Genomic DNA, 19,493 nt, shown 5'->3' with positions numbered 1-19,493 from the left:
TAGCTGAGAAGTGATTTAGAGAAAATGTAGATTTGGTCTGGTTCGAGAGAGGACCGGCTATCTTAGCACTTCTTTTGGTTTTAAATTAGGTTTTTAATTTGGAAGAGTACTCAGAATTCCAGTGGCACGTTGTGATACTTAGCACTGCCATCACAGGTGCCTGGAGCCTGTCTTAGTCCCTGGAGTGGAGGACAAGTGATTTGGTTGTCCTGTTACCAAACCAAATAAACAGTCATTAAAAGGTGGTACCTACTGTGGTTAAGTGAATTGGTGGTTGTGCTTCAGTGAATTTTGCATGAGTCTTCAGAAAAAGAGCTCCAATCTGTCTGATGTTTCTAACCACATCACTGAGGGGTGTGCCTGCATTTGGACTAGAATTTGTGGGGCTTTGACTTCTTAGAGAAAAGATGATGCAATGTGTGATCCTCACTGGCAATCTGGAATATTTGAAGATCCCACTGATTCCGTTTGATGTAACGTTTCCTGCACAGTGGTAATTAAAGTCCCACTTAGTACCTAGGAAGTAGAATTTTAGGTCTGCATTTAAAAGCTCCCCCAACTTAATCAAAAGCTGATTTATTTTTAAACTGATGTATAGCTATTTCTTTGTGGCCACCTACTGCTTTGTAAACTGGGAAATTGTTTCAGTTTAAAGTAGCTGATGGTTTGTTTTAAGCTGAATTAAGAGAGCATAAACTTTGATTTTATGCTAACATAATAACATAAACTAGAGCATTTTTCTCTTGTAGACAAAGGTTTTAACAAGTAGTGTTTGTAATGCTCACTCCACAGTCTACAAGAAAAGAGAGCAAATAAAGTTCCTTTGTATATTCTTTTGTCCTCTTCTCATAGGGAGGGTTGGCAAGAATTCCTAGAGACAGCTTTATTTGAAAATGAACTTTAAATGTTAGCAGTTTAAATGTTATTTACTCAAGCTTGAGGTAGAGAGAACTTTATGACTTGAAAGTTATTTATTGTTTATTTATAGTTTTTATAAAAAACCAAAGCACAGTAGCAGCTTTTTCTGAACATCTGTATTTTCAGGTGACCAGCAGGACAGTAATGATAATTTTGACATGTAGATATGTATATGCTGAATAACTGCATTCAGCCTACTTTATGCAGTGCTTAACATATATTTAGGGGCAGAGCCCACAGGAGAGGGTTTTTCCTTCTTGTTCACATTGCACAGTTGGCACTAGGCATTGGTTGAGGCAATTCCAGTGCACTTGTGTTTTCTATCTCCCATCACAGCAATGTTTTAGCAGTGAAATTTGCTGGTCTGGTTTTCTCTCCAGATGCTTGTTTGTTGTTCCTATCTATTGTAGGAAACGAAAAGTTCAACCTCATGGAAATGTGGTTGTGGGTTCTTTGTTGTAGCTGCAATGAAACGTGTTGGGATTCCTTGACCATGAGTGTCAGGGCTTTGTTTCTGCAGGCATAATTAGTCTCCTTTATTTACTTTACAACGCTGCTTTGCAGAGCAGTTCTGTGTCTAGGATGAATGATGTGATAACAGCACATCTCTGTGTGCACAATTATTCCTTACCTGGGGAGCTGCTGTGGCAGGTTCTTGACAGGCTCGTTGACCTGCAGGTCCTTGTGAGCTGTTTTAGCAGAAATCAGAGCAGAGATGCTTTCTTGGAGACACTGGGTCACCCTGGAGTTCTGTGCATGTTCTGTGCATGTTCTTCCCATATGGACAGATGCAGTCCCTATGGAAAGGACTTCTGCACATGTTTACAAGTCTTTATTTGTAGGAGTGGATTTGTTGCAGCTTTTTGTTCCTGTCAGGTTCTTAGAGAGGGTAAGTGCCTCGGAACAGCCAAGTGGAATTTTGTCTGTGGCCATTTGCATCACAGCTGGGGGAAAGGAAATCCTTAATAATTTAGGATTGTATTCCATTAAATAGCAAATGGCCTGCTTGCTCTGTGGCATTACAGGATCATTTATTAAATTCCTCATGAAGGTAGTTTGTTAACAACAGCTTCTTTACCATAATGTATTGATCATATTCCATCAATGTGACCCAGACACTCACACAAATAGGGTCTAGAAGCATCTTCTGTTTCAATTATTTTCTCCATAGTATATCTGCTTTACAGTAGAAAATTCCCTTTTAGTCACAGATTTGAAAGTATTTCCTTTAAAAAAATGAGTATTTGTGGTTTAAGTCAATGCTGATTTTGGGTTTGTAATTATTTTATTCTTTTCATTCTTTAGCCTGAATATTTTTTTAGCATTATTAGTAAAGTAAAAATTCCCTGCATCTTGGGGGGAAGAAGCAGGCAGGAATGTCCATGTTTCCATCAGCCTTTGAAAAGAGTTGGGGCAAAATGTTTGGTGGTGGTTCACTGAATGAGGATAAATTCACATGTGGTTTCTGTCAGGGAGAGGGGGGTTTACAGAGCATTTAATGCAGTCATCAGACTTGAGAGCTGCTTCTTCAGCCTTGCTGTATTTCCATCATGCTACAAATAAGGTGTAATACAATCATGTGGAGTATAACTGGGGGAGAAGGGCAGGATGCTTCAGTTGCCTCCTGCTGCCAGAAGGACCTGTTTTAGAAGCCCTTGTTAACCTAAAGCAGGGAGAGACCAAAAAGCCATGACTGTGTATCCAAGTGCTACATTTTCAATATTCCCTTGGTCAAAGCTGAGATTAATTACAAGTATTTTTGCTAGGATGTTTATATAGCAGTGGTCACTGGATTCAAATTGTATACAAGAATTGGGTTATTACTCAGTTATTCAATTGATACCTGACATAAACATCAGTAAAGCTCTTTTGAAATATTTTTTATTTCTTTGCACAGTTCTTCTAATCAACTTTCAGATTAATTTTACTAGGTGACCATGAATCCACAAGGATTTTGGTTTTACCTGATGGTCTTTACTCTGATCAAGTAATGCTTTGAAAACTAAAAACCAAAAAAGGCCAAGACTGGAAAGTTTTAGGAAATTTAGATGTAGTTATTGCTGCTACTAACTTAAAGATTTAGCCTAGGTTTTCTGAAGGTAATTGTTACTAAATAAAGGTGCCTTAAATACAGTGGTAATTGCTTTGCAAACATTGTCTGAGGCTGCTTGGGCCATACCTGGCTCCTGTGTGAGAGGTTTCTTTTCTGTGGTTGCTCTTGAGTCATGCCACGGGATTACAATTTTCTGCTTTCCTTTCTGTTTAAAATATTTAAAGTAGTCTGACTTTGTTTTCACAAGCTGATGCTTTTAAATACCTTGGAGCTTGGTCCTCATGGAAGGGGAGCATTTAAAAAATAAACCTGCATGTGTCTCTGAGTGGTCATTTTATAAATTGTTTATATGTCTGTCTTTAATGTATTTTAAGAGAAGAGAGCCAAGAAGGGAGGCTGTGTCCTACCCAATGGTTACAGCTCCCCAATAGCTAATTTTGTTGATGTGTGGGCCCTACATATTATTTATATCAATCTGTTCCCAGCACTGTAAATATTAAAAGGGATAAAGTCTAATTTTTAAAAATTGGGCAATTGCATTGTCTCCATTAAAGCACACTGTGTGGTTTCCTGAGCCTGTTAATTTTAATTGGTGTAACATCTCTGTGTTACAGCTTGTCCTTTTATTAGTTAACACTCCATGAAATTCTTGTGTCTTTATTCCTTTTCGTACATGTTCTGATGAATGTAAGAAGAGTTAAAAATGTTAGTGCTTAAAGCATCAACACTGGCAGCTGAGACATCAGTTTGCTCATAGCAAAAATTTGTGTCAGACTTGCTTTTAATCCATGCAGTTATCCTCATAAGGCTTAATGTGATGACATTTGTAAGGCTTTTTGTTGCTTTGTAAAAAATCTTGTTAAACTTACAAAAGCAGGCCTTCAGCTGCAAAGAGGAGCTGGCTCACCCTCAAACACAAGATTTCCAGTAAACCACATGGTTGTGTATTAAATGAAGACATGAGGAGGATGCAGGTGTACATTTTAGTTCCCTGTTCTTTTGTGCAACAGCTCCATACAATTGTGCTGTTCTCATACATGAATAATTCAAGGTGTGCAGCTCCAGCTGTTCCTCTTAACTTCATGGATCCAGGATGTAATTCCACAGAAGCGCTCTGGGCACGTGTGCACACAGAAATGCACACACACCTGTGTTATGGTGCACTGAAAAGCAACTAAAGCCTGTGGGATAAAGAGATAAGCATCAGTTATCTCAACTGCTCTACATGGGGACTCCCAGCACAGAATTAGATGTTTTGGAATACCTCTTGGGTTTTTGTTCTTTTCTTATTTAGTTAATTTCAGCTGGGAAATTTCATTTTCAAAGACTGTCAGTTTTCACCTACCAGGAATGAAACAAAAGTGTCTCCATGACATAAGAGCTGGTCATTTGAGGCCATCTGCTTTGACATCAGTACCTGGACTCACTCAGTCTCCATGCAAAATGTGATCTTCTATCTGCTTGGACACGTAATTTTTCGTTTTCTCTGTAGCAAGAATCTTGTGCCAACGTTAACACTTTGGCTGAGTGACTTCTCCAATTGCTTGCAGTAGGCTGGCATTTCATCAGAATGCAGTTGTTTATGGTGAGGGCCTTGGTGGGGTGGGTTTTGCTCACAAATGAGTATTTTTGGAATCTATGGCATTTTGTTCGTAGTATTCAACACTTGCTGTTGCAATGCCTTGGGGGAAAGGCCGTATTTCCAAATATTAAATTCTCTAGTTATTTCTTATCATAGTTGAGATGGTCATAATACAAAGCAACACACTCCATTTTCAGAAGGCTTCAAATTGTTTTTGTTCTAGCATGCACGCTTTTTATCCTTTCTTACAGAACTCCCAAGTTCACACTTCACTCATTGGTCATGAAAGAGAAACAAAGTGTTTATTGGAATAGACAGTTGCAGGTTTCTCTTATTTATCCTTCTTTCTTTCTTGGTTTCTGTGTCAATGACCTTGGTAGAAAATTCTTTCAGGAGTAAATATGGATCCTCTTGCCCAACTTTTCTCTGGCTCACAGAAGTTGCTGTAATTCATCTACAATTTTTCCCATTATTTCTTATTGTACCAATTTTTGAGATGCAGATGAATAGGATTGTTTTTTCCTCAAGTTTTTGGCCCTAAATAATTATGAATTCGCACTGTAATAAAAAAATTACCCTTTGAAGGAATTTGGGAGTTAGATTTGTTTTGGTTCACTGTTGCTGAATACAGGCCACCTGTTAATGGTGTGCACAGCACTGCTGATTTGCATAGTCATTTAATGACTGTAAGTGTTGCATTTTTCTGCTGGTGTGTTTGAGAGCATTGGGGGAGGATTATTTTCTTAAATATGCAAAGCATTACTCTGTGTTTGGTGTTGTTCACAAAGCAGCTGCCCTAGAGCATTGCTACTGTACTAATCTTAGCAGATTAGCCTCTAAATATTTCAGACTCTTAGGTAACAGCTCTTATTGGTATTTACCAAGTTCTCTTTGCTGTACCTGATGAGCTTTATTATAGAGGGCCCCAGGCTTCCATGGTCTCAGCAGAGCAGTGTTGTGTGAGAGCAAATGTGAGTGTGAGGAGCAGTAAGGACAGCACAGACTCCATTTTCGTGCTGAGTTCCCTGCCTGGGAGCTATGGCTGTGACTCTTATGCACCACTGCTTTAAGGGGTTTGGTGGCTCAGCAGAGATTATTTATACCATTCAGACCAGGCATTCAAAAGAGGATGTGGGGACACGGTGGAACACTGAGGTGCTGAGAATGAGGCTGCTATGCAGCTGTTTTGTTTGAAGGGAGCAGATCAGGGCCAGCAGTAGCACTCCTGAGCAGTGGGTCACAGACTTTTGCATGCTCTCATGCAGATTTATTGTGTTTCCCTTGGGATCCCAGCACGTTTCCCTTGGGATCCCCATTAAAAGCTGTGGAATGGGTGCTGACTTTGGTCTCAGTTCTTGGTTCTGCTGTAAAGGCTCCTGCACTGGTGTCCACGAGAGTTTCTGCTCAATTTCAGCTGGTAACTTTATTTTCTATCCCTTGTCACTTGGCTTTATGCAGCAGAACAGGAAAGGTGGCAAAGGGTGACTTTGCAGGAAGATGGGAGTTCTGACAGTGCTAAGCCACAGCAGATCTTCCACTTCTCAGCCAGCAATTCTGCTGAGGACAAAGTTTGCTTTGTCAGAGACAGCACAGCAGAAAATGCTTACAAACATGTGTTTGAAATAGAAAATTGAGTGGTTCAAATATGAGTAAAAAGCATATCTGGTTATGGCTTTTCAGTGACTGAGGGATTTTTTCAATTTTTATTTTGTGTTTTCAATTTCAAATGCAACTCTTTATTCCATATCCATTGGCAGATAGGTACCAGTTCATAGAACACCCAAAGCTGACTTAAGCCATTCCATGAAGTTCCTTCCATTAAGTAATGAAGTTCATTTTTGGAAAGGGTCTGTGGGTTTTGGTTTGGGGTGTTTGTTTCTTTGTTTCAGTAAGTGGGGCATGTGAGGTGTGCATATTTATGGAATAAACACTGTATTACACTTTTGGAAGTGAACATGGAGGGGAGGCATCCTTTTCCTTTTTTCATCATTCAAAGCAGAAACTTGGAAAAGTCATTTGCATATTTCAGCAGATACCACATAAGCTTTTGTGACTTTCAGACCCATTTTAAACCTCTACTACTGATGAATGTGCCCTGTAACTCCCTAGTGGTGACTAATTTGAGACATCAAACTTCACAGAGTTACAGGATTGGTGTCTCTGGGGGTCCACAGATCTTAATCTCTACTACCAAGGGAAATCCCATGTCTTTCCCATTTTAACCATTGGCTGTTAATCCCTTTCCATGCTCTGTTCATCAACACAATGAATGGGGTTGCATAGAGAGTTTTCCCCAGGGAGCATCTCTGGTGGTCTGGCACCTCAGTGAACATCTGTGCAGCTGCTGTGCTGACCATGCAACAGAACTTTGGTGTGAAGGTCAGTCTTCTCCAATAGTTTGTCCTTGTATCATGACTTAATTCAGATACCAAATTTAGCCAAGTGATCGCGAGCAGTTTCACACAAATATTGTAGGCAATAGGTTTAGATGTAGTTAAATATCTTTGTCATCAAGAATTTCTTTCTGCCTATTGACTGTTTGACTTGACTCCTTGCCTGGAAAAATTTGATTTTCAGTGGAAGTATATGGAATACTATTGTTTTGATTTTTTTTTTTCTTTAAAGGCAGAAATTCAAAAAGGAAATCATAAAGTTACTTGGCCATTTTGTCAAGCTGTTTTCTGTGGGATAGGCACAAAATGGTGCAGTTCAGCAGAAAAAGTCACATAAAAGAGATCATTTTACTTTTCAGTCAGATTGGAGCTGGCTCACACTAATGGCTAAATGGAAGCTAATCAAGCTAATAGGAGTTCTCCTTAAAATTATTGTTAGGGTATTTCCAGTGTGATGATTGGCAGGTATTTCAGGTGAAAATCAGTGCTGAAGCCAAAGTGGGCCTGTTCCTGTCAGGCATTCCATTGCTTAGGAGCAAGGGCTTCGTCTGAGGTTGTTAAGCAGCTGTTAAGAACCCAGTAGAGGAGAGGGACCACAGGGCTACAGCAGGAGGAGGAAAAGAAGCTACCTCCATTTCCTTGCTGCCCTCCCACATGTTTGTTAATAGCAGCATTGATGAAATATCTGCAGTTAATAATGATTTGGTCTAACTGAAATCTTTTCAGAAAAGATATATGGAGCTGTTAGCACTGATGAGTGCTTTGTGACTCTGAAGAAATAGGAATGGCAGTGTGAGTTCTGATGGGAGTTACTATATTGGATGAATAATCTCTCTAATTGCTGCCTTTTGGTTTGTCATGCCTGAATCCTGCCTGATAGGTGTATGTGAAGAACTGTCTGCAGTGACTGCACAAATACTTCTTGTAGTGCATCCCCTCTTAAACTTAGTATCTCCTCAAATTATCATCCCAGCATCCCTTGTCTTTGCCATGGCAGGCTGAGTGCAGGCTCAATGTCTGGGCCATGCTGGATTAGCCTGGGTGCTGTGGGGCACCCTTTGCTCTGCACCTGGGATTGCTCTCCTCTGCCCTTGCTCATTTGGCATTTCCACTTCACAGACATAACCACGTGCCTGGATTGACCAAAGATGCCAGCACAAGCACTTCCCAAAAGGCAGCTCTCATCTTCCCCAGCTGCCTCAGCCTGTTTTCCTTTGCAGAAACAATCAGGGGCAAATGAGCCTGATTCAGAGAAGGATTTGTTCCATCTCACTTCTGTGATTCAGGCATTTGGGAGGAAAAGAAGGGAAAAGAATGAATGTGATCCTTGAAGAAGATATACTTGAAGATGTGTCAGACTTGAGTTTGGCTCGCAGGGAGTTAGGCTTTCCAGGCTGAGCAAAACATCATCCATCATCTCAAATAACAGCCACTTTCTAGTCCAAAGGGACAGATCTGTGGTTCTGCAGGCACTTGGAACCAAGTCCTGTTCTGGAGAAGGAAACGACAAAATAAGAGCTCCTCCTGCTTCAGGCACACACCAAAGCTTGAGAAGCTTTCCAAGGTGCCATCCTGGCCTTCTTGGTAACAGGGGTATGGCAGAGGAGAATGTTGCTCTGAATTGAAAAAGCCATGCTTGGACTTCTTTCTAGTCTTTTTAATGAACAGGATTTTTCTATCAAAAAGTATCATTTGCTATGTAGAAAGCTTAAAGAGTTGTTAACTTGTTTGTAGATGTATGTGCTTAGCAGACCCACTGAGCTCCAAATGTTACAGGTTTAGGGCTGTGTGGCATCTGTGACATAGCCAAGGGGCTGTACTGAATCCCACTTCATGAGCAGTATATTTGCTGCTGTACACAGCAATGTGCCAACAGCCAGATGTGTTAGGGGTCTCAGTCCTCAGCTAGAAATGTGAAGGTGCTTTTCTAAGCTGCTACGTGGTGTCTCATCCCACCTTTGGTTTGCTTTGAAGATGAGACATTTGGGGGTATTGAAAACTCAGCACAATGCAAGCAGACAGAAGGCTGATTTGGGGATGTTTGGGGTTTTTTTGGGAGGGTGGAGGGTGGTGTTGGCTGACCCCTTCATAGAAACATGGAGTAATCTGAAATACAGAACCAGCCAAAACCACAAACTCTGATTTAGACCTACTTGGCTCTTCTGAATCATCATGAGTTCTGCACACTGAGTCAGCCAAGAGCTGGTTTTCTCTTCAGTATTGTGTAAACACAAGATGTTTCTCTGGGCTAAATATTATTAAGTTTAAAAGTCATGTTTATTTGTCCTGTATAAAATATGATTAATACAGAAAGTTACCATCTGGGGAGATCTGAAAATTCTTTTCTTTTACACTTTGTTGCTCAGCTCAGCGTTGAACACAGATCACTTTTAGGGTACCCTGATTTTTTTCATTTGATTCTATAAGTCATAATTATTTGGATCAAACTACTTGACAAGGCTTCCTGCATTACCTTTGGAAATTGCACTTTCATTTAAAGTAATTAAGGAAAACCACAGGACTGAATTCATAGTTGTACCACGACGTGGTGTGAGTTCTTAAAATCCGAAGGGAAGATGGTGCAGCTGATGAGCACATTTTCAGGCAAAGCTGTAGATGTGGACACAGAGAGGGATATGGGAACGTGGCACGGGAACTTACCTAGGATGCTCCACGCTGGCCAGGAGATTTCTCTCTTTGCAACTCTTCACAGGACATGTGAGAAATTGTTAACAAGCCCTGGAAGGTTGTTACTCTGCTGAAATTTGTGACTAATTGTGGTGGGATTTTCCTCATCGACTTGTAAGATGTAATACTGCTGAGAAAAAGATGCTATGACAGTAGGAAAGCAAGAGTTAGGGAACAGGCAGTTCTGAGGGTCGGGAATTTAAAACGAAGCCCCAAAACCCAGAGCTGAGAACACACAGAGGTACAATACAATACCAGCTCTGCAGTAGAGCTATAACGCCGCCCCCACCTTCTCCCCCAAACCAACAACAGCCATCAAAGACATGGAAAAGGTGACTGGTGTTTATCTTTTCTTCCCCCTTTCCATAGTGCGGCTCCATGACAGCATATCAGAAGAAGGATTCCATTACTTAGTCTTTGACTTGTAAGTATTTGTTTTGCATTTGTTTAGCATGTTGGGGATGGGCTGTTCTAACTCGGAGATGCAAGTGCAAGCTCATGAGATAAATGCCTGGTTCTGGTGTCATGAGCTGGACAAATAGATGGAAACAGCTGGAAGGACAGGAACATATCTGGTCATTTGCATGTGCAAGAACTCATTTTTAAGTGTCACTGTAAGGACTCCATTTATTCCATAAAAACTAGTAAAACTCCACTGGTGGAGTGGATTTTAATATAAAGTGTAGGTATGTAAGTATAAGTTGTGTGCTACCTGCCAAAATGAAGCAAAGATAAACTCAGAAAAAATTATTTGCTGCAAGCCAGTTGTCTAAAGGAAAGATAAAAAAAAGCATGTGGAACACTAATTTCTCTACAGAAAGTCTCAAATGCTGGATTAAAAAGGTAAGCCTGAGTTTAGAGAGGGAAAGATTCTTTTAGTGTTTAATTCCTGATTGATATCTTACTGCTTTATAATGTTTCATTTTGACACCACTCAGAATGTAAAGTGCCCAGCATATAGAAAGGAAGTTTCCTACTGATACTCTCTTTTGCTTCAGGAATTTAAGTCCCATGAGTTGTTCATGTAGCGCCTGGGCCTGTATGGAGCTTGTTTTTTCCAGATAAAGCTTTTTGATGGAAGCAGGGATGGTGACAGCATGAACTGTATGTCTCAGGCTCATAACTTGAGAGGAGAAACTGATTTCCTCATTCTTCCCTGGGAAGGGCAAACTTTGCCACTCACTTGAAAAGTTACTGCTTATGGTTTTAGATATGGACAAGCCTGAATGATAGGGATTGTATTGCAAAACTGACTTACTTAAGTAAAATTATCTCTTTGAACTGTAAATTTTTCCAGGGCAGTTTATGGTTTAAGAGACAGCACACCCACCCACCTACCCCAGGAGCTTCCTTAGGCCCCCCCCGTGGTTTTGCTGGTTAGAATGAGAATACATTATTTCCCCAGAAATGGAATATAGCTCATTCCTAAGCATACAAACAGAAGTATTCATTCAGCATGGCTAGGTTAGAACCTGAATCTTCCTGCACACAAGCAATCATGTGCTTTCATGTTCAAGTTACATTCTGCTTTTCTTCCTGACTTACCTTTTTTTAAAGAAATCTGTAAAGACTTCTTCAGCACTAGATTTCAGACTAGAACCACACAAATATTAGAATAGTCTGTCTGCAGTGAAGGCATTCAGGATTCAGGACTCAAATCCTTCTGGGTTCAACAGGAGCTTGTGTGTGATTTGTGTCTGTCCCAGGTAAGTGCTGTGACTGTCGGCTTGGAAATGGCTCCAGGGCACAACACACATATTTGTTCTCTGACATGCACTGGGGTTTGTTTTGCTTTTTTTTCCCTTAAGGGCTACAAAGGAAATCTTTCTATGTGGAATTGGAAAAAACTTCTTAATTCAGAACATTTCAAAGAAGTGCATGTAAAATTTTTAGTTCTAGGGACAATATCCCTTTTTAAAAAACAGTGGCTTTTTTTTTTTGCTGTACTGTGAGAAAGTGTACCATGCTATAATTGCAGTTAGTCCACATCTGCCTTAAATTTAATATATAATGCCAGAGTTATCTCAGGGGGTTATGATTGTGATGTGAACTAGAACATTTGAACAGCTTCAAAACTGCAGATAACAGTATCTAGATCTCGATAGTAAGGGAGCAAATAGAAGCCTGTGTTCTGCAGTAAAATGTTAATGCCTAACCCAAAGATACTGCCTTGGCAGAAAACTAGATTCCACAGGAAGTGTTCTGCCTTGGCTAGAACTTCCTCTGTTCCCTGTCAGTCCCTTTCAGGACAAGCAGAGGAACAGCTTCAAACATATATATAAAACTTTTATGTTTTGGCCGTGTGGTTTGAGGGGTTTGTAAAAATTATTTATTTTGCAAAAAGGAAAATGTCTGAGTGGCGGAGGCAGTGACTTTGCTTGCTGATAATTGTTTCTGGAGAAGCAACAGGTTGCATTCTTGAGAAACTTTTGCCAAATTACTGGGAATGCCTGTTCACAGTTGATTTTTCACATTCAGATTAAGAAATCATTGCTTCAATGCTCACTAGTATTATTTATTAGTGAAACTTCACCTTTTACAAACATGTGGTTACTGCCCTGTTGACAAGTACATAAGAGCTGCCATGATAAAAAGGTACTGGATGCACTTCTTGAACACAGAGGCCAAGAACCTGCTTTTATTTATTTAGTTTTTATTCAGCAGGAGCCTGACTGTGGTGTAACACTGTCACTCCACCCACACATGCCATCATGTCATTTGCTTAATGATTTCTTTCAGACTGTGTGGGATTTGGTACGGCTGTTTCCTCAGAAATTTCTTTCAGACTTCATCCCACGTAAGAAAGTGAAGGGGAAGACTGCCCTTTCTGTGGATAGGAAAAAACAATCATTGTTACTTTCTGGTTTGAATTTCTAATCATCTCTTTGGATTAAATGCCACAGGGATGTCTGCAGCCTGTTGCTTCACTCGTATACCTCAGGCTGGGCTTTTTTTCTGGAGAAACAAGCAGTGTTGAATGTACTCTGTTACGGACGTGCTTTTGGGTGAACAGTTCTGCTGTCAAATGGGAAGGTGGGAGTCTCTGGAAATCCATGTGCAAAATGGGTATTGAGCAATGAGCTTCATTAATTTAATAATGGACTTCATGAAGTTTTTGCTCCCCTTCCCTATTGGTTAAGGCAGCTGCAGTCAGGATTTGCGTCTGTTGGACCATTTCAGTTGCTAAGCACGAATGAGACTGTCTTCAGTCTTAATGATGTTAGATGAGTTCAAATCCAATCAATTCTGTCAGTATTAATTGCTGTATCTGAATGGAAACAGCTGTAGCACTTGACAACTCTCTTGTGCAAGTCAATGAGATTGTCTATTTTCAGTGCCTCCCGTTTTAATGCACTTGATGAGATGCAACAATTGGTATGTTATGAATCCTGGCCTTGCTTTTAGATTCTAAGTGCAGGGCCGGTGCTGTGTAGAATAAACAGAAAATACAAAAAAATAGCCTAATTTGGAAAACAGTGTTTGCCTCAGGTAAGTGCCTGGGCCTCTATTTCAGAAGTAGAAAGGCCACAGATGAATTTAATAGTTCTATGGCCACTGTAAGATGCTTCCTCCCAGTTCCATTATCAAGGCAATTGAAGAAGTAAACATAAGCCAGGAAGAAACCACACCAGTCTGATCTTCATCAGAGGCTGGTTTAGCTGTCTGTGCTAATGTCTGTGTTTCTTCTAATTAGTCTCTTATATTTGCAAACATAAACCAGCAGTTTTTCTCAAAGTGGTGTGGAGTGCCTTGGTGTTGCTTTAATCAGTCAGTGCAAAGCCAGGAGGGGATGCACAATAATCTCCACTACTGCAGCAGCTCTGCTGAGTGCTGGAACCTCTGCCCATGTGCCCTCAGTGTCCAACTGAAGCTGCAAACACAGCTGTGGATGCCACACACTCTGCAAAGGCAGACAATCCCTCTAAAATCCAACAGGCCCATAAAACTCTTCTGTCCAATTAAGATGTTATACAGCAAGGTTAAATCAATGAAAATATTCACTGAAAGGCCACCAAAGAACTTTTAGTTTCATGCTGCTTGTACCTCTTCTGTGTAAACAAACCCATGTGCTTTATTTGTTGCCACTTTAGTGTGCTCTGCTCAAAAATCACAAAAGAACCACAGCAATTTGTACAAACCAGTAGCTTTTAGGTTGTGTCTTGCAAGTTACCAGAGCTTATATAGTGAATGGCTTGTCATGAAATGTGACTTCCCAGGATCCAGATACATATCTGTGTCAGGAAGGCATTGAGATCCATTCCCGTTTGCATCCTGCAGGGAGGTAGTACCTTGGCACCTGCTCACGTGGCTTTGTGGTGAAGGACCCAAGTCATTTGAGAGAGGCTTCCTGGAGCCTGCAGGCTGTCCTGCACTGTGATGCCCATGACCTTACTGCTGCAGGGGCACCTTGCTCGGGGACACTCAGTGAGCCAAGGCCAGGAGCACGGCTGCTGTGGTTTGCCCAGAGGCTCAGAACGTGCAGCCGGGTTCTGTCCTCTCCTCGTGCCCTGCACTGCACTGCCTTCCTTCATGGTGGCCATTCAGCTCTGCTGGGAGAGCTGCTGTTCCTAAGGTATCCTTCAGAGTGACAGAGCGTGGGAATTGCTGACTGCTTGTTTGGTTGACACTGAAATTCACCTGCTCTGCTCCTGCTTTAATCTTTTCATTGTTTAACAATGGTTGCGAATACCAAGCAAATGTTTAGTGTCAGCACGTAAGATTTCATATCCCCTTCCGCCCTCCGTGCTGGAGAAGAGCAAACATCAGTTTGGTACTCTCTTCTTGTCTTCTTGTTTCCTTTCTTTAGCTTGGATCAAAAAGAAGTCTTTTAGGAAAGAGTAAGATCAAAGGATGCTTTGTTTTTTCATTCATCACAAAGTGAGAATTATTCCTCTTTACCAGAATTGTGGTAGACAAATATATATGCAAAAAGGAGTCATGAAAGACTGTCAAAATATGCATCAATCAAACGTTTTGTGCTACAGCAACCAAAGCCAGTCTCTGGAAGGGAGAAGGCAAAAAGAGAATACAAATTAGGCAACAAGCTACTTTACCTCCTCTAGATTTTACTCCAGACTTTTGTACAAAATAGCATTCTGTTACCTGAAAATCTCTATGTTAAGAAGTCAGTAAGATGGAAACTCAGAAAAAGGAAGGTGTAACCCAAATGTAAATGAAATCATGAAAATCAAGTTCTTGAACTGGCCTTCTCCAAGAAAGGAGCTGGGCTGCTGCTTGAGCAGGACATTTCTGTCATCATTTAATGTAGCTGAAAACTGGGCTCTTCTACAAAGTGTTCATACAGCAGTTTGCAAGTGAATGTTACAGTTCTGAACATTTTGAGTATTCTCACCTTGAATGTTTTAATCCTAATAAACCTAACCGTATTCAATACTAATTGTGTTCATGGTAGTATAGATTTTTAAGCATCTCGATCTTTAAGTCTCTTGTTGTGCACTCAAGCTTTTATGTGTGGGAACTTATTGGAAATGTCATGTGCTAATATTCACATTCATAGCCAGCAATGAAATACAAACATTGATCTTTCATCTAGGAATTATTTCTGTAAGCACCTGTACACTAAAAAGAGTTGCATTTAGCTGTGTCAGTCTGTCAGCCTATACCACAGGAGAGAAATGTTACAGGAAGGGTCTTCCTGTGCTATGAGTCCCCTTTTGTGACACAGGCAGACAGGTGTTATGAAATTACTGAAAAGCTCATGAATCTTCATCTTACAAGGATTGCTAGAAAACTTCTGATTTTAACTTATGTTTACTTTTAGGTAATGTATGCTCGTGTATTATTGTGCCAATATTATCCATTACAACTCCACTCTAGGGAGATCTAGGCTAATGCTCATCTTAAGTATTTATTTTCATCCCTCTTAACCTTTGTTTTGTCCAGCTAAACTGGGTTTGCTTCTCTGAGGGGATCTGATGAGTGAGTGGGTAGCCTGGTAGCTGTTCATGCTGCACATCCAGTTCCCTTTTCTGAGTTTGAGTGACTAGAACTGGTACAATATGAGGAGGGGTTTTACATTGCTGTCACCCTATTCCAGATGTAATCCAAGATTGTGGCATCATCCTGCTCAGGGCTCATTCTAGACTGTGATCTTTGGGATATAAAAACAGTTTTATTGCTTTTAAACCACTTTGTACCATTAAACTGCTGATTGTTCAATGAGCTCCTGAGTACGCAACGATGCACAGCCACTTCTGTTACTGGCCCCAGGATCATTCAGTTCTTCTCTTGTACATAACTTCTTTTCAGTGGTGCTTTAACTAGCTGTTCCTACTTTCTCCACAAAGATAAATGAAAAAATTCTGGGAAAAATCTGCTGTTGAACTGATTAAGGTACCCTGATTCTACTGATGCTTCCCTTCCAACTCAGTAATGCTCTTTCTAGCCACAGCACAAAAAGCCAGCCTCTCTGGGCACACCTCTGTTGTGATTTGATCTACACTGAAAGACCCTTTTCCCTTTTTAGCATTGTTGTGTTTTAGCATTTCTTACCTTTGCCTAATATTGCAGTTTTCAAGTTACCTGAACTGTACTGAGCTTCAGCCACAGTTTTCCTGGCTGCTCAGTTCCCTTTATCCTTGGAGTTTTACTCCTTCCTTTTGACATCCATAACTAATGTCTGGTAACTTGCCCAATATGCTGCTGCCCTGGGCTTTTATTTACTATTTATGATTTCTCTTCCACCACATGTATTTTATTCATGTAATGATTTGGATGGACGAACCTTCCACTTTAGTTCCTGCACCTTGCTGCAAAACCTCTTGCATTTCTGTACATATATTTCACTTAGTCCTGTCTGACTTCTTCCTGTCAAGTTAATGTAAGGTGCACATTTTCACTTCTGAAATCTCCTTTTCCCCATCTTGCTTTTTGTAACAGAGTCACTGGAGGTGAATTGTTTGAAGATATAGTTGCAAGAGAGTATTATAGTGAAGCAGATGCCAGGTAAGTAATTTGTTTTTCTAATGATTGCTTTTGATAATGCTAGCATAGTTACTTAAATGTATCCTGGTGTTTGGCATCAGTTTCCCAGCACAGTCTGTGAGACTCTAGGATTTCTCCCGGAGTTCTCTTAGACTTGGAAGGGCAGAGTTTGGCAGTTTGAGCTCACAACCATGTGGCGGAGAACTCATGGGAAGTCTTGGTGTCTGCTGATCTGAAAAAGCTGAAATTGGATCTCAATTAATAAAAATTTTACCCATTGTTTCCTCTGCAAACTGGATGGAACAGTTCAAGTATCTCATCCATGAGTTTTTAAATTTGCTGATCCAAGTCTGAAGCATAAGTTTAACATTAAAAGAATTTTGCATTAAATATAATTTTTTTGTTCTCGGTCCAGAACTGCTAATTTCCTTTAATGATTAGAAAATCTTTGTTGTGTTTAATCAATAAGCAATTATACTCTGTGTGTCATAGTCTGAGCTCAAATATGAAATCTCTGGCAATTTTCTGCAAGTGCTTGTTGAAAAACTTGGATAATAAGTTGACAATTATCATAATTTGCATGCATAAAGTATCAGGGCCACTCATCTCATGTTTGTCCTCATATAATAGTAAATCTTAAATATTGTCATAAAATGAAGAATCCTAAACATTGTGGTCAATTACTTTAAAGAAAATATGTTCTACCGCCACATTCTTCACATGAATTGATCTCCAAGTAAATTTAAAGAATCCTTATGTTTCTGTGTGTTTACAAACACACCCCCCAGTAATACATATTTAGTGCTTGCAGTTTTAAATGATGCCTTTACATTTGGAGATCACTGGGAGATGACCGGAAAGAATTAAGTATTCCTAACAACAGTAGTAGGATAATAATGAACAGACAAGAAGTTACTCTGAATATTAGGAAGCTTCCATTTCCAGATCTTACTGCCTCTGTAGGAATGGTAGGAAGATTAATACTTTAGGCATTTAAATAAAGAACAACACATAGCAAAACACCCTGTAGAAAACAGCAATAGGGTTTAGGTGGGATGGAAGAAGAGGAGCTATGTTGAAAAATTTATCAAATCATTTTTTCCTGCTGTGATTGAAGCAAATTTCCAATATTGATGCCAAAGGCCAGTATATGTTGTCCTTGTGTGTTTTTAGGGTAGTTGGGAATTCAAAGGAAAAATTACAATGATGATTCCTTCTGTTCTAGAATTACGATGTTTTGGAAGGGGCTGTGCATATATATGTGTGTGTGTGTATATATATATATATAAAAAGTATATGTATATATACATGTTATTTTTTCAGTACAAATAAGTGAAATATCTAAAATATCTAGTTATGATGCATCTCTGTATTTTGTGTATTTATATATAGATCTATATCTATCTATATAGATATATCTAGTGTGTGTATGTGTGTATCCCTCTAGCACTAGTTGCTGTTCTCTGTGGATGCCTCTCCCAGGACTGTCACACTGGTCTGCTCCTGCAAGCCCTTGCTCACGCCAGTAGTCTGTACTCAGACAAACCGTGCAGTGAGTTGTGAACTACTTGCCTAAGAAAGGGTTTTCAGGCTTGGGCTCCAGTTACTGATGATGACCATTCCTTCTGAATTCCATGGTCAAAAGGTTTTGGATGAGCAGCATCTTGACTACTGCGTATTGCTTATCATCACTCTACTCGTGCCACAACGATGTCTTTAAAAATAATGTTAAGCTCTTGTGGTGCCAAAAAAAGTCTGAAAAAGTTCCAGTGCTCTAAAATATTAATATTTTAGTTGTGCTTTTTGGTATCATGGATTGGCCAAAACTTGCACACGTGGGTATGGGAAAATAGGTGCTAGTTCGGTTACTGAAAGCACCAAATTAAAATATTTGTCCTAATTTTTAATGTGGATTTTCACTCCCCAAGTGACTCCTAACTAAACTAGAGCTGGACACTATTTTAAATGAAAATGCATGCCACCTTTTTGAATGACTTGGCTTTATCCTATTAATCGTTTTAAGAAAACCAATTCAAAATTAAAAATGTTTTGCTTTTCCTTAGCTTTTGACTTCTTTTGTTTCATTTGTTTTCTGTCCATCATCTCATTTCTGACCATTTTCTTGTCTCAGCCCTTGTTGCAATGTTAACTTCGCCACCAAAAATTAAGAAAACCGAAACATGCCACTAATTGTTTTACTGCCTCCACTTTTTATTTCTTGTGGCAGTTTTTGGAAACTGGGCAAAGTTTCCATACTGCTGAATGAAAACACAGTCTGATGATTCTGTCTCATAGGTGTCATATGTTCCATGTTAAATGTCTTTTTTGGTTTTGTTTTGGTTTTTCGTTTTTTGGATGTGTTGGAGCTGGAAATTTCTCAGCAATGTTGTTGTTCCAGTTCAAACAGCAATCAAGACTTGTCAAGAGGTGTAAAATTGTTTTTGTTCTTTAACTTTTTCTTTTAAGTTTTATTTTATTTTGTATTTAATGTGATTATGTGCCTTTAAAATGTTCTCCCTTCCATTCTGCCCTTGTATCTTTGCAGTCATTGTATACAGCAGATTCTAGAAAGTGTTAATCATTGTCATCTAAATGGCATAGTTCACAGAGACCTGAAGGTCAGTATCTGGTGCCCATCAGTTGGATATAAGAATTTTGGGGTTTTCTTTCCGCTGGGTAGGGGCAGAGGGTGGGATGTCTGCGATGTTCCCTTGCCTTTCCTATTCACCCTGCGAGCAGCCGCTCCAACCAATAATGCATGACGCCTCTTTGCAGCGTGCGAGTCTGCAGGCCTAACATACATCACGGCAAACGGGGCAACGGCTGCCCAAACAGCGTCTCTTGCCGAGGCGCTGGATTTCGCCCCCGCTGTGCCAGGTGCCGCTGCCGGGGCTGTCCGTGTGTGGCAGTGCGG

At 40.1% G+C, this 19,493-nt stretch overlaps 1 protein-coding gene across 11 annotated transcripts in view; it reads left to right on the top strand.

Moving 5' to 3' along the window:
* The window catches only part of CAMK2D (calcium/calmodulin dependent protein kinase II delta), a 121,132-nt gene that overhangs the window by 57,943 nt on the left and 43,696 nt on the right, over positions 1-19,493 (top strand). For 8 of the 11 annotated variants that reach the window (XM_059843665.1, XM_059843660.1, XM_059843657.1 and 5 more), the window contains exons 5-7: positions 10,004-10,058; positions 16,535-16,600; positions 19,125-19,197. In XM_059843665.1, coding sequence (XP_059699648.1) covers positions 10,004-10,058; positions 16,535-16,600; positions 19,125-19,197 — 194 coding nt within the window. The remainder of the gene's footprint in view (positions 1-10,003; positions 10,059-16,534; positions 16,601-19,124; positions 19,198-19,493) is intronic. The other 3 variants (XM_059843668.1, XM_059843666.1, XM_059843667.1) reach the window with 1 other exon arrangement.

Source organism: Haemorhous mexicanus, chromosome 4 (assembly GCF_027477595.1).
Source record: "Haemorhous mexicanus isolate bHaeMex1 chromosome 4, bHaeMex1.pri, whole genome shotgun sequence".
In the NCBI taxonomy this organism is placed as follows: domain Eukaryota; kingdom Metazoa; phylum Chordata; class Aves; order Passeriformes; family Fringillidae; genus Haemorhous; species Haemorhous mexicanus.
Note: the sequence above shows the minus strand (reverse complement) of the source record. Positions and strands in the feature narration are given on the sequence as shown.